General features: G+C 41.5%; 1 protein-coding gene across 1 annotated transcript in view; it reads right to left on the bottom strand.

The window, feature by feature from the left end:
• The window catches only part of vps37a (VPS37A subunit of ESCRT-I), a 54,257-nt gene that overhangs the window by 6,012 nt on the left and 34,344 nt on the right, over positions 1–13,901 (bottom strand). The window contains exons 6-10 of the mRNA XM_072496861.1: positions 10,795–10,865; positions 8,824–8,951; positions 8,681–8,739; positions 8,533–8,601; positions 3,221–3,364 (exon numbers count right to left, since the gene is read on the bottom strand). Coding sequence (XP_072352962.1) covers positions 3,221–3,364; positions 8,533–8,601; positions 8,681–8,739; positions 8,824–8,951; positions 10,795–10,865 — 471 coding nt within the window. The remainder of the gene's footprint in view (positions 1–3,220; positions 3,365–8,532; positions 8,602–8,680; positions 8,740–8,823; positions 8,952–10,794; positions 10,866–13,901) is intronic.

Below are 13,901 nucleotides of genomic sequence, written 5' to 3'. Positions count from 1 at the left end.
ATCTTTGGACTGTGGGAGGAAACCGGAGCACCCGGAGGAAACCCACGCCGACACGGGGAGGACGTGCAGACTCCGCACAGACAATGACCCAAGCCGGAATCGAACCTGGGACCATGGAGCTGTGAAGCAATTGTGCTATCCACAATGCTACCGTGCTGCCCTTAAGAACAAATAAATCTACACTATATCATTTTACCGTAATCCATGTACCTATCCAATAGCTGCTTGAAGGTCCCTAATGTTTCCGACTCAACTACTTCCACAGGCAGTGCATTCCATGCCCCCACTACTCTGGGTAAAGAACCTATCTCTGATATCCCTCCTATATCTTCCACCTTAAATTTATGTCCCCTTGTAATGGTGTGTTCCACCCGGGGAAAAAGTCTCTGACTGTCTACTCTATCTATTCCCCTGATCATCTTATAAACCTCTATCAAGTCGCCCCTCATCCTTCTCCGCTCTAATGAGAAAAGGCCTAGCACCCTCAACCTTTCCTCGTAAGACCTACTCTCCATTCCAGGCAACATCCTGGTAAATCTTCTTTGCACCTTTTCCAAAGCTTCCACATCCTTCCTAAAATGAGGCGACCAGAACTGTACACAGTACTCCAAATGTGGCCTTACCAAAGTTTTGTACAGCTGCATCATCACCTCACGGCTCTTAAATTCAATCCCTCTGTTAATGAACGCGAGCACACCATAGGCCTTCTTCACAGCTCTATCCACTTGTGTGGCAACTTTCAAAGATGTATGAACATAGACCCCAAGATCTCTCTGCTCCTCCACATTGCCAAGAACTCTACCGTTAACCCTGTATTCCGCATTCATATTTGTCCTTCCAAAATGGACAACCTCACACTTTTCAGGGTTAAACTCCATCTGCCACTTCTCAGCCCAGCTCTGCATCCTATCTATGTCTCTTTGCAGCCGACAACAGCCCTCCTTACTATCCACAACTCCACCAATCTTTGTATCGTCTGCAAATTTACTGACCCACCCTTCAACTCCCTCATCCAAGTCATTAATGAAAATCACAAACAGCAGAGGACCCAGAACTGATCCCTGCGGTACGCCACTGGTAACTGGGATCCAGGCTGAATATTTGCCATCCACCACCACTCTCTGACTTCTATCGGTTAGCCAGTTTGTTATCCAACTGGCCAAATTTCCCACTATCCCATGCCTCCTTACTTTCTGCATAAGCCTACCATGGGGAACTTTATCAAATGCCTTACTAAAATCCATGTACACTACATCCACTGCTTTACCTTCATCCACATGCTTGGTCACCTCCTCAAAGAATTCAATAAGATTTGTTAGGCAAGACCTACCCCTCACAAATCCGTGCTGACTATCCCTAATCAAGCAGTGTCTTTCCAGATGCTCAGAAATCCTATCCTTCAGTACCCTTTCCATTACTTTGCCTACCACCGAAGTAAGACTAACTGGTCTGTAATTCCCAGGGTTATCCCTAGTTCCTTTTTTGAACAGGGGCACGACATTCGCCACTCTCCAATCCCCTGGTACCACCCCTGTTGACAGTGAGGACGAAAAGATCATTGCCAACGGCTCTGCAATTTCATCTCTTGCTTCCCATAGAATCCTTGGATATATCCCGTCAGGCCCGGGGGACTTGTCTATCCTCAAGTTTTTCCAAAATGCCCAACACATCTTCCTTCCTAACAAGTATTTCCTCGAGCTTACCAATCTGTTTCACACTGTCCTCTCCAACAATATCGCCCCTCTCATTTGTAAATACAGAAGAAAAGTACTCATTCAAGACCTCTCCTATCTCTTCAGACACAATACACAATCTCCCGCTACCGTCCTTGATTGGACCTACCCTCGCTCTAGTCATTCTCATATTTCTCACATATATGTGTAAAAGGCCTTGGGGTCTTCCTTGATCCTACCCACCAAAGATTGTTCATGCCCTCTCTTAGCTCTCCTAATCCCTTTCTTCAGTTCCCTCCTGGCTATCTTGTATCCCTCCAATGCCCTGTCTGAACCTTGTTTCCTCAGCCTTACATAAGTCACCTTTTTAATGGGACGGTCATTAATGGGAATTCATGGGACGGTCAACAATTTCAAAGATTTGTGCTTTGATTGGATGCTGAGGGAGCATATGTAACGCACTGTAAGCAATCAGCACACACTTCACTTAACGTGCCCTTGCTTTTAGCCATGCCGGTAGGAAGAAAAACACACATGGACGAAAATCGGGGGAATCGGATAGCCCTGCATGTGGTCAGTGGTCAGCAAAATTGCGTGAGGAAAGCAATAACTTTGCAATCGTTTCGCACAGTTAGAAAAGCTATTTAGCACAATTTTAGATTTGAAGAAATCAGCAATGGAGGACTACTTTTCATGAGTGACTGGCAAAAAAAAAAATATTAAAATAAGTTTTAAAAAAAAAACGTTAATTCAGATTCTGGGGTTTGGCAAATCCTCCCATTGTAATTTATAAGAAAATTGACTGAATTAAATTAGTGCCCTTTGCTGAAATCTGAAAACTGCATGTTGGTTAACGATTCCAAGTCTATATATATTTATTATGGATTCTCATAAAAAAGCTGGTCTCTGTTTGCACTGCCTTCCGTTTCACAGTTAGGTCTGAAGGAGTATCGCAGGATCAGTCTTCTCTGTTCTCCACGTTGAAAAATGCAGTGGATGTTATGCAAACACTTTAGGATAAAGGAAAATCCAGTGGGACCACTATTTACTTAAAATATTCTCCCATTTTCAAAAGTATGATGTTAATTGGTATTCTGGAGTTTGCAGCACAGTTGTGAGGATTGCTGCCAAGAGGTCATATCCACTCAAGACCACTGCTTAGGTATTCATGTGGGTAAGTGACCTAAACAGATAAATCCGGATCCGGGTCAATTACCAATTTACAAACTAATATTTTTCCACAATAACCAGCACAGATCAGGTAATGACCAGTTTTCTTCCCGTTTTTATGTACTTTAAATATGTTGCTTAGCTGTGATTAGCTTGCATTTAACAGTATTTCTTAAGTACATACATGATGCACTGAAACATTTCTGTTTGTTTCAAGATTGAATTGCTTCTTCCCATCACTAGGCTGTAATGAGGGCAAGGTTTTCCCAGGTTGGATAGCTCAAAAGCAGTAGGTGAAGACCAGGAATAAGTAAATATAGTTCACACCAAGGAATCACACTATCTGATCACCATGTAATCAAAACGTTGGTACATACAGTTCTTTTTTCCATGAAGCTGCTGAGAAAATCATCAATTTCAACTTTCCCCTCAAGGAATTCATCAGCAATCACATCGGATTCTTCTTCTGCTTGATGAGCTGCTACTTTCAACCTGGCCTGCAGGGCACTTAAACTGCAACTCTAAAAGAATGCAAAATTTCAGTCATTAAATTCCCCACTTACTCTAAAACTGGTGGTCAGTTAGTCTTAGAATGTGTAATATATATTCCTGGGTTCAAACTCAAGGCTATTGCAGTAATTACACCACACTTCCCTCCACAAAAGGTGTAGTGGATTTAAGATTTAAATATGCGGAAAGCCTTCAATACATTAGACACGCACCCACCACATATTGTAATGCGGCAGATATTGTGTTGCCTGCCAGCTCTCTCGGGTAGAGGTTGGCACTTCATTAATGTAATTAAATCAGGCTTCACACTGCAATGGAGAGCCTAAACTAAAATGAACTACAGCTGTGCAGACTTCCAATGGATTGGGAAAGCAGAAAAAGGGAGGCTGGAGCTACTGACTCCACAAGTGGCGTATCGCTCTCCGCATTTCTTGTGGGCCTGAAGGACGAGTACTCCTTCTGCCCCCACAAGGAATCCTTGGCCTCACACCACCTCTTTTCCCTGATCCCAGTCCAAGCAAAACACTGATCATCAACTCAATTTCTAAACTCTCCCCAAGTCCTGACCGTCGACCTTCCATTTTACCCGATTGCCAGGAATAGTCTCAAAAAGGGTCCCAGACTGTAGCTTCCTAACATAAGTATTCCCTCCTGCATGATGACCAAGCTGGCAATTCAATCTACTGCTGCGTGGGCATGTAACAAAATAAAAAGGCCTGCCATTAAATTCTGCAGGAATTCTGAGCTTTACTGGGTGCTTTGACCATTTACAACCTTCCCAGTTTCCCAGTAAATACTGTTGTGTGGAAGGATGTAAATTATCAAAATAATGGGGACAATGATTAATAATTATTTCAATAAATCAAGGCAAGCTCTTTGGTTTCATACACACACACACAACAGAAAATAACTCTGTCATTTTGGATCATTAGATTGATTCACGTTTTCCATCTTCCGCAGCTGCCCTCCAAGACTGTGCCGCATTTTGCTCATAAGATTTTGAAAGCATGCAAAATTACACGAGACAAAGATGGGAAAAGATAATTTGGCTCATCAAACTTGGTCTTTCTGCAGATCATGCTTAACTCTGCCTCGTAGAAAATAAAGCTCCAAGAATATAGAATTGTGGAAGTATTAAGCAAAGCTGTACCATATCCAAATCCTTATTAGAACAATGCAGAGAAATGTGTATTTAAAACTGAGAGAGGTGTCCAATTGCAAAGCAATTAGTTGAAGGATATCTCATGGCATCAAACAATGTACACAAAATTGTTCTGTTGGATAAGGTAAAATTACTGTTTTAATGAGTCTGCAAGAGGCCATAATCACATTTTTTTGCTGTGTGCAAATATACAATTGAAAATCTGGCATAATGACTTGCTATACATGTCGGAACCGAGTGTGCCAATAGGGGGATATTGGAGCTGCTTTGGGTGTTTGGGTCTTTCTCAGGTTACAAGTTAAATCTAGAGAAGAGTGAGTATTTTGTGGTGTCTTGGCTGGGGGTGGGGAGGCTGCCATTCCGTAGGGCAGGGACTCACTTAAGATACCTGGGGGTGCAGGTTGCTCGGGGGGGGGGGGGGGGGGGGGGCTCCATAGGTACAACATTTCTAGTTTGGTGGGGAGAGTAAAAGATGATCTGGCATGGTGGGATGGTCTCCCTCTGTCACTGGCGGGTCAGGTATAGGCGGTTAAAATGAATGTGTTGCCGCAATTTCTGTTTATTTTCCAATGCCTGACTATTTTACTGCCAAAGGCATTTTTTAGAGAGATTGAAGGAATGATTACCTCGTTCATATGGGGAGGGAAGGTGGTCAGAGTTAGAAAGGTGCTGCGACAGAGGGAAAGGCTGACAGGGGGTTTGGGTGTTCTGAACCTGATGTATTATTACTGGCAGCGAATGTGGAGAAGGTGCGGAGCTGGGTCAGAGGGGTTGATTCCCAGTGGGTCAGAATGGAGGACAGTTTGTGTAGGGGGTCAGCACCGCTCCCAATAGCCCCGGGAAAACACTCAGGGAGTACGGTAACAATAGCTTCATTGAGAATTTGGAGGCAGGTTCAAGGCAAATGCCGATTCGGGGGAACCACAGATTTGAGCCAGGGAAGTGGGACGGAAATTTTTGGAAATGGGAGGAGAAAGGGATTAAGACACTAAAAGGTTTGTTTCTTGGGGGTCGGTTTGCAGGATTAAGGAGCTGGGAGCGAAGTATGGGCTGGAGCAGGGCAAAATGTTTAGATACATGCAGATTCAAGATTTTGATGGAAGGAGATACAGAGCTTCCCGGTGGAGCCGGCCTCCACATTGCTGGGGGAGGTGCTGACGACGGGGGGACTGGAGAAGGGGGTAGTGTCGGCGGTTTACGGGGCTATTTTGGAAGAAGAGAAGGCACCACTGGAAAGGATCAAAGTAAAGTGGGAGGAAGAGTTGGGAGAGGGTGTGGGGGAGGGGTTCTGGTGTGAGGTGCTCTGGAGAGTGAACACCTCCACCTCGTGAGTGAGGTTGGGGCTGAAACAGCTGAAGGTAGTATATAGAGTACACCTCAAGGGCGAGAATGAGCCAGCTCTTTGAGGGGGTAGAAGATGTGTGTGAACGTGGGGGGGGGGGGGGGGGGGGGGGGGGGGGGGCGCAAATCACATTCATATGTTTTGGTCCTGTCCAAGGCTGGAGGATTACTGGAAGGAGATTTTTAAGGTAATCTCTAAAGTGGTGCACGTGAAACTGGACCCGGGCCCTCAGAAGGCCATATTCGGGGTGTCAGACCAGCCTGGGTTGGAAACGGGTGCGGAGGCAGATGTTGTAGCCATCGCCTCGTTGATCGCACAAAGGCGGATCCTGTTGGGATGGAGAGCAACCTCTCCACCCTGTGCCCTGGCGTGGCGGGGGGAACCTGTTGGAATTCTTGACTCTTGAGAAGGTTAAGTTTGAACTGAGGGGAAGGATGGAGGGGTTCTACAATTCATGGGCGTTATTCATTATGCACTTTCAAGAATTGGATAACATCGAACATTAGTGGGGGGGGGGTTGGGAGACATTAGTGGGGGGGGGGTTGGGAGACTGTATGTGTTAATGGTGACTATGGGTGATTCCTGATTCCTTTTTGTTATTTGTTTATGTTAACACGCAGGCAGTTGGTGGAAGGATGGGATTGTTGTTGGTATGGGGAGTGACATTATATTCGTTACTGCTTATTGTTTATTATTGGTGGGTGTAAATTTGGGAGAAAATGTGAAAAAGGAGAATAAAAATATTAGAAAAAGAGAATCTGGCACAATAAGACAAAATTATTTGCTCATATGCAAATAAACATCGAAAATTGTAAAAATCAGATGGTTTCACACTAATAAACCTTCATATTATGTTTTACTCTGTGGGAAAATACTTTTGTCATTTTCTAGTCTTTCACAGATACATAGAAGATAGGAGCAGGAGGAGGCCTTTTGGCCCTTCGAGCCTGCTCTGCCATTTATCACGATCATGGCTGATCATCCAATTCAATAACCTAATCCTGCTTTCTCCCATAGCCTTTGATCCCATTCTCCCAAGTGCTATATCCAGCCGCCTCTTGAATATATTTAAAGTTTTAGCATTGACTACTTCCTGTGGCAATGAATTCCACAAGCTCAACACTCTGAAGAAATGTCTCCTTATCTCTGTCTGAAATGGTTTAGCCTGAATCCTCAGACTGTGACCCCTGGTTCTGGACACACCTATCCTTGGTAACATCTTCCCTGCATCTACCCTGTCTAGTCCTGTTAGAATTTTATAAGTCTTTATGAGATTCCCTCCTCATTCTTCTGAACTCCAGCGAGAACAACCCAACCTAGCCAATCTCTCCTCGTATGACAGACCCGCAATCCCTGGAATCCAGTCTGGTAAACCTTTGCTGCACTCCCTCAAGAGCAAGAACATCCTTCCTCAGAGAAGGAGACCAAAACTGCACACAATACTCCAGGTGTGGCCTCACCAAGGCCCTGTACAACTGCAGCAACGTATCCCTGCTTCTATACTCGAAACCTCTCGCAATGAAGGCCAACATACCATTAGCCTTCTTCACCGCCTGCACGCTTACCTTCAGCGAATGGTGCACAAGGACACCCAGGTCCCGCTGCACACACCCTCTCCCAATTTACAACCATTCAGGTAGTAATCTGCCTTCCTTTATGCTTCCAAAGTGAATAACCTCACACTTATCCAAATGATACTGCATCTGCCATTGATTTGCCCACTCGCCCAACCTGTCCAGATCATGCTGTAGGATCCCTGCATCCTCGTCACAATTCACCCTCCCACCTAACCTGGTATCATCTGCAAACTTTGAGATGTTACATTTTCTTCCCTCATCCAAATCATTAACATATATTGTGAATAGCTGGGGTCCCAGCACCGATCCCTGTGGTACCCCACTAGTTACTGCTTGCCAATTTGAAAAGGACCCATTAATCCCTACTCTTTGTTTCCTCTCTGCCAACCAGTTTTCTATCCACCTCAATACATTTCCCCCAATCCCATGCGCTTTAATTTTGCACAATAATCTCTTATGCGGGACTTTGTCAAACGCCTTCTGAAAGTCCCAAATATAGGGGCTGGTTTAGCACAGTGGGCTAAATAGCTGCCCAAGGCCAGCAGCGTGGGTTCAATTGCCGTACCAGTCTCCCCGAATAGGCGCCGGAATGTGGTGACTAGGGGCTTTTCACAGTAACTTAATTTGAAACCTACTTGTGACAATAAGCGATTTTCATTTCATTTCAAATATACCACATCGACTGGCTCCCCCTTGTCAACTGTACTGGTTACATCTTCAAAGAATTCACGGATTGGAAACGTTGCTGGCAAGGACAGCATTTGGTGCCTAGCCCCAATTGCCTTGGGTAGTTTGCTGGGCCATTTCAGAGACCAGACTGGGTAAGGACAATAGATTTCCTAAGGATATTAGTGAACCAGATGTTTCTTTATGCCGACCAATGATAGTTGTTACGGTCACCATTACTGAGACTAGCTTTACATTCCAGAATTTAAATTCCACCAGCTTGTGGGATTTGAATCTGTCCCATCCACAGCATTAGCCTGGGCCTTTAGATTATCAGTCCAGTGACATTACCAACACTCTACCATCACTCGTCAGTTGGACTTTCCACAAACTACACAATTAGCAGTGAAGCAAAAAGACCGCATCACTTACCTCACTCAGTTCATGTTGTCTTTCCAATTTTTTCTCAAAGGTGCTTTTGAGTTCAGTTAGCTGATCATACTGAAAAAACAAAAAAAGTGTTGCATATAATGTACATTTAAAATCTAAGAATGTAAAAATGTAATAAGAGGTGCCTTACTTTATCTAACAGCTCTTGTCTTTCTACTTCCAACCGAGGTTCAAGATGCAAGTTTTTTTCTTTAAAAAAAACAAAAAGTTTGAGGCTCCGTGCTCATTAATCAAACAAAAACATAACAGACAAATCATTAAAACTAAACATACTTGCTAGCTCTTCGATATAATTAACCAGATCATCTTTGTCAGTGCAAATCTGCTTCAATTGTGGCAAAGTGATGAAATGTTCCAGCAGCAGGGCCTCATTATCATTTAAATCTGTCAATTGTGATGTACTATAAAACAAAGTCAATTTGTGAACATTAGTAACAAAAATTAAGCAAGCATTAATTTGTCTATTCAGGTATACAAACATACCTGAACAAATAAAGACAAACTGAGATCAAGGACGATAAAAAATTTCTTCTGCATTCAAGATGCTCATTAGAATCTCAGTCAGCTAAATTTTATATTTCAGATATAGCTAACAATTTTAACTTCACAATCATTAAGAAACCACAGATAGCTACATAAAATAGTACCAGGTGTGAGAAATAGTTGAGATTATGCTTCAATTAATCTTGTATCCTCAATTCTCAGGACCAGTCAGCCACTTACTTTTGCCAATATAAAAGCAAAATACTGTGGATGCTGGAATTCTGAAATAAAACCAGAAATTGCTGTTGTTTTTATTACCCATTTTTGATGTTTGATTAAGAAGCAAGTTCTTTTTCAGATGGCAGCCGTTCACCATTTTACTTGCACACCTCCTCCAACCACATCTTTGTTTCTTTACTTATCCATTACCACTCCTCCTCGCACAACCATCTCTTTTCTCATATAATGTCTCCTATCTTCCAATCTATCACATACCTTTCTTTTTGGGGGTTTTCCCCCGCACCCTCCCCATTCACCAACGAAAAACAACTTTTCCCAGTTCTAATGAAAGTTATCAACCCAAAAATGTAACTTTTTTTTCTCCACAGAATTTGCCTGATCTGAGTATTTTTCGGTTCTATTACAGAAGTTATTTGGTTAGGTATTTGTGGTATATCATTGTGTGTTCTTTGGTAAAATACTGTAGGGTGGAGTTCTTTTATTTACTGTAATAACTGTGCATTTACTTCTTTTGGTTACTGAATAGTGGTAGATATTTGTTATGTCGGTATACACTTTTGACAAGTGCATGCAAGGAGTTTCTATTGGCTGAAACTGTAAGGTGGTAGCTGTAGGTAGCAATTTCAGGTTACACCATTGTTAAATAACTGTGTACTTTAAAAAAAAAAAATACTCCTGTGTAGGAAACACCAGTCTTAAATTCTAAAAGGCAGCATCAGTTACCCAAGGAAAAACTGACATTATTGCAACATTTTAAATGCAGGAAGAGAGTCATAACCAAGTGTACTCTTCAAATGAAGTGGACTTGGAAGTCCAGGACAATTGGACCAGAGCACACCAACTTAAAATCAGGTTACACATTACATCAATATTTTTAGTTAAAATAGCAAAAAAAACAATTTGAACAAAACTTTCCATGCAGTAGAAGTGAACCAAAAAACTGCATTGTCACCTCTAGCTTGAGGATACAATTACTATGACAGGTTTACATAGGTTGTTTATTATAAATGGATACTCAGAATTTATAATTGAAAATTTTTGATGAAAGTAAATGTAGGATTTGTAATATGTAGAGAGGAGTAGATTATTTGAGACATTGTACTTGTAGCTTACAATATACCTGGACCACAGAACTGAAATCTGATCCATTCAACTGCCCTCTGGAATCCTCATTCACCTTCGTAACTCACCATTTGCTCACAGGTTTGGCATATCAGTTCTGAATTGTTTAAAAAATAATTACACCAGTATTCTATTGGTAAGGGCGTGGAATGCCCTGCCTGCAACAGTAGTGGACTCGCCAACACCAAGGGCATTCTAATGGTAGACATATGGACGATAAGGGAATAGTGTAGATGGGCTTTAGAGTGGTTTCACAGGTCGGTGCAACATCGAGGGACGAAGGGCCTGTACTGCGCTGTAATGTTCTATGTTCTATTAGATTGCTTCTAAAGTCAATTCTGGCTAATACAAAAAGTTGTGCTGTGACAATTTAACATTTATAAAATCTAAATGCCATACCCAAGTTCTTGGAGCTCTGTAAAGTGTTCAGGGACATCTGGCATCTTGTAACTATAGCCATTCAAACCTAACTAAAAGGAAAAAAAAGTACACTGGTATCCTCATTTCAAGTTATATGCTTTGATGTTTATGACAACATTTCTGAATTGTAATATTTTCTTCGTCAACACCTTCAAAACACCTGACCTCTACCACCGAGAAGGTAAACAATAGCAGATGCATGGGAACACCGCCACCTGCAAGTTCCCCCCCCAATAACACCATCCTGACTTGTAGATATATCGCTGTTTGTTGCTGGGTCAAAATCCTAGAACTCCCTTCCTAACAGCACTGCGAGTATACCTACATTAAATGGACTGCAGGGATTCAAGGCAGTGGCTCACCACCATCATCTCAAGGGCAAAAAATGCTGACCGCACCAGCATAGCTCACAGAAATAGCTCACCACAAATGGATTACATACTGAATTCAGTGCAATCTTCCTCATTTTTAAGGTGCAGTTTGTTGTTATTTACCTCAAGGGCAAGGCTAATCATCCCAACGGTAAATCACTAATTGCTTACTTTGATTTTTATTTAAACTTTAAAATTATTAAATGTTTTTTGTCGCTCTCCCACATAAAAAAGTCTTAATGTAGACTAATGTCCAATTAAATAATTTGACAATATAAAGTTTAAAAACAAAACGCTGTTAAAGCAATGAATAGCTGTTCCATTGGTCGTGAAAATAGTGGGAAGATAAAGAAAATTATAACTTATTTCTTAATCATACTATAGTATTATAATCATTGTTGTTCCACAAAACAGCTATTGATTATATGATTTTCATCAAGTAGCAAGCTTAAATGCCATTGTTGATCTATGCTTTTTTTTAATGAAACTGTGATCCAGATTAAACTAATTTTGCCATTATTGGAGTTTCTGCATTTTATTAACCACTGTTTTAATATTGTGACCTTTATTTTCCTAGCTCAATCTGGTCTACACTGAATAGATAACAACTCTCTTTAAAGACATGACTTGCCAAGTAAAATGGTTCTGATCAAAAATTTTGAACAATCTTTCTTACCTCTACTTCTACCAATATAAACATTCTTAATCTCCCTCTCAACAGCCAGTTGGATCATAAACATAGGAGACAAAAATTAGTCACTGCTCAGAGCTTTTGTATTCCAAGATGGGCATGTATCTCCTACCGCTCGCCTGGTTTCCTATTCGTTCTATACCCAGGCATATTATTAGGAATTAGTTACAGGGCACTTAGAAAATCAGAATTACATCAAGCAAAGTCAACGCAGATGTTTGAAAGGGAAATTGTGCTCGAGAAATCTGAGGTTTTTTTATGTAACTGGTAGAATGGATAAAGATATAGTTTATATAGATTATTAAAAAGTGCAACATGAGGTTATTACACAAAGTTAGGGTTCAATAGATTTGGATTATATTAAAATGGATTGAGAATTGGTCAATAGACAGAAAACAAAGATTAGGAATAAACAGAACATTTTCAGGTTAGTGGGCTGTAACTTCCTGGGTGCTGCGAGAATCAGTGCTGGGACTGTAGCTATTTATGATCTATATTAATGACTTAGATCAGGAGACTGAGTGCATTGTATCCAAGTTTGTTGATGATAAAGGTTAGGTGGGAAAGTAAGCGGTGAAGTGGTCATGAAGAGACTGCAGAAAGGTACAATTGGGATAATTGAGTGGCCAAGAACACGGCAAATGGAATACAATATGGCAAAATGTAAAATTATCCATTTTAGGTATGAAAAATGGAAGAGTGGGGCTTTTTTTGAATGTTGAAAGACTGGGAAATATTTGCATTCTGAATGACCTGGGTATCCATGTACATGAATCACAAAGATAACATGTAGGTATAGCAAGCAATTAGGAAGGAAAAGGTTTTCTTTTGTTACTCACATACTCCAACCCCTTTGTAAACAAGTTTTACTTCTTAAACATTGGCATTACTGAGGTCACACCTGGAATACAATGTGCAGTTTGGCCTCCTAACACAACGGTATATTTGGCCTGGAGGGAATGCAACAAAGGTTCACTGGACTGATTCGAAGGATAAGTGGATTGCCGATTAGGGGAGATTGAATAGACTGGACCCTTTAGTCCCTGGAGATGATCTAATTGAAACATATAAAATTCTTACGGGCGTTGACAAGGTACACGCTGAAATAATGTTTCCACTGGCTGGGGAAACATAGAACACGTGGTCCCAGTCTCAGAATAACAGGGTGGCCATTTAGGACTGAGTCAAGTAATTTCTTCACTCCAAGTGTTCTGAATATTTGGAATTCTCTACCCCAGAGATGGGTGCATGTTCAGTTGCAGAGTATATTAAAAGCAGAGGCTGTTAGATTTTTGGGTACTTAGGGAATTGAGGCAGCATTTTTTAAAAACCGTACGAGATTTCTTCAAACCAGATTTTCGATGAAAGACTAGCTAACATCTTTATTTGCAGACAGAGGTATTTGAAATGCGCAATAGGGTGATTAGGAAGCAGAGCACACCATTACGTATGGACTAATCACATTGGAGATGGTTTGGAATGTGAGCACTTGTGAAAATTATGTTCAACTTGTGAAATTAAGTTATCCTATTTGAGGGTTCAGAATATGCCCTCTGTGAAGAGCTTGGGACCGCCTATTACCTGATCCACAGTATCTTCTTCTGTTGCTGACTAAGCTTTGGTTTTACAGGCTTGGAAAAGACTGCTCACTCACTGATGGACTTAAGACCAATGAGGAAGTAAACCTTTCACCAAAAGTGAGACAGTAGCTTTACCAATTATCTTAGACTATGAAATTTGAAATACTGTGTTCAGAATTGTGGGGGGCAATAGCTACACAGCCTGAGTAGAGTGGGCCATGGCAGAACAGTAGACATGGTGGAATAGGTCAGACTCACAGCAGGAGGACAAGATTGATTGAATGCAGAGTAGAGGGGGTAGAAGCAACAACCATTCAAAAAAAACAAGGAACAGACAAGTAGAGAATTTTAGGTTGAGTTGATTTTCCCAAGAGCTCCTGATAATATTTCTTCCTATTATTCTCCCACTTTTGTTCTCAAATAAGAACAGGTGAAAACAGAACA

Source organism: Scyliorhinus torazame, chromosome 3, assembly GCF_047496885.1.
Source record: "Scyliorhinus torazame isolate Kashiwa2021f chromosome 3, sScyTor2.1, whole genome shotgun sequence".
NCBI lineage: Eukaryota > Metazoa > Chordata > Chondrichthyes > Carcharhiniformes > Scyliorhinidae > Scyliorhinus > Scyliorhinus torazame.
The sequence above is the reverse complement of the archived record's forward strand: the minus strand, read 5'-3'. Positions and strand labels throughout refer to the sequence as shown.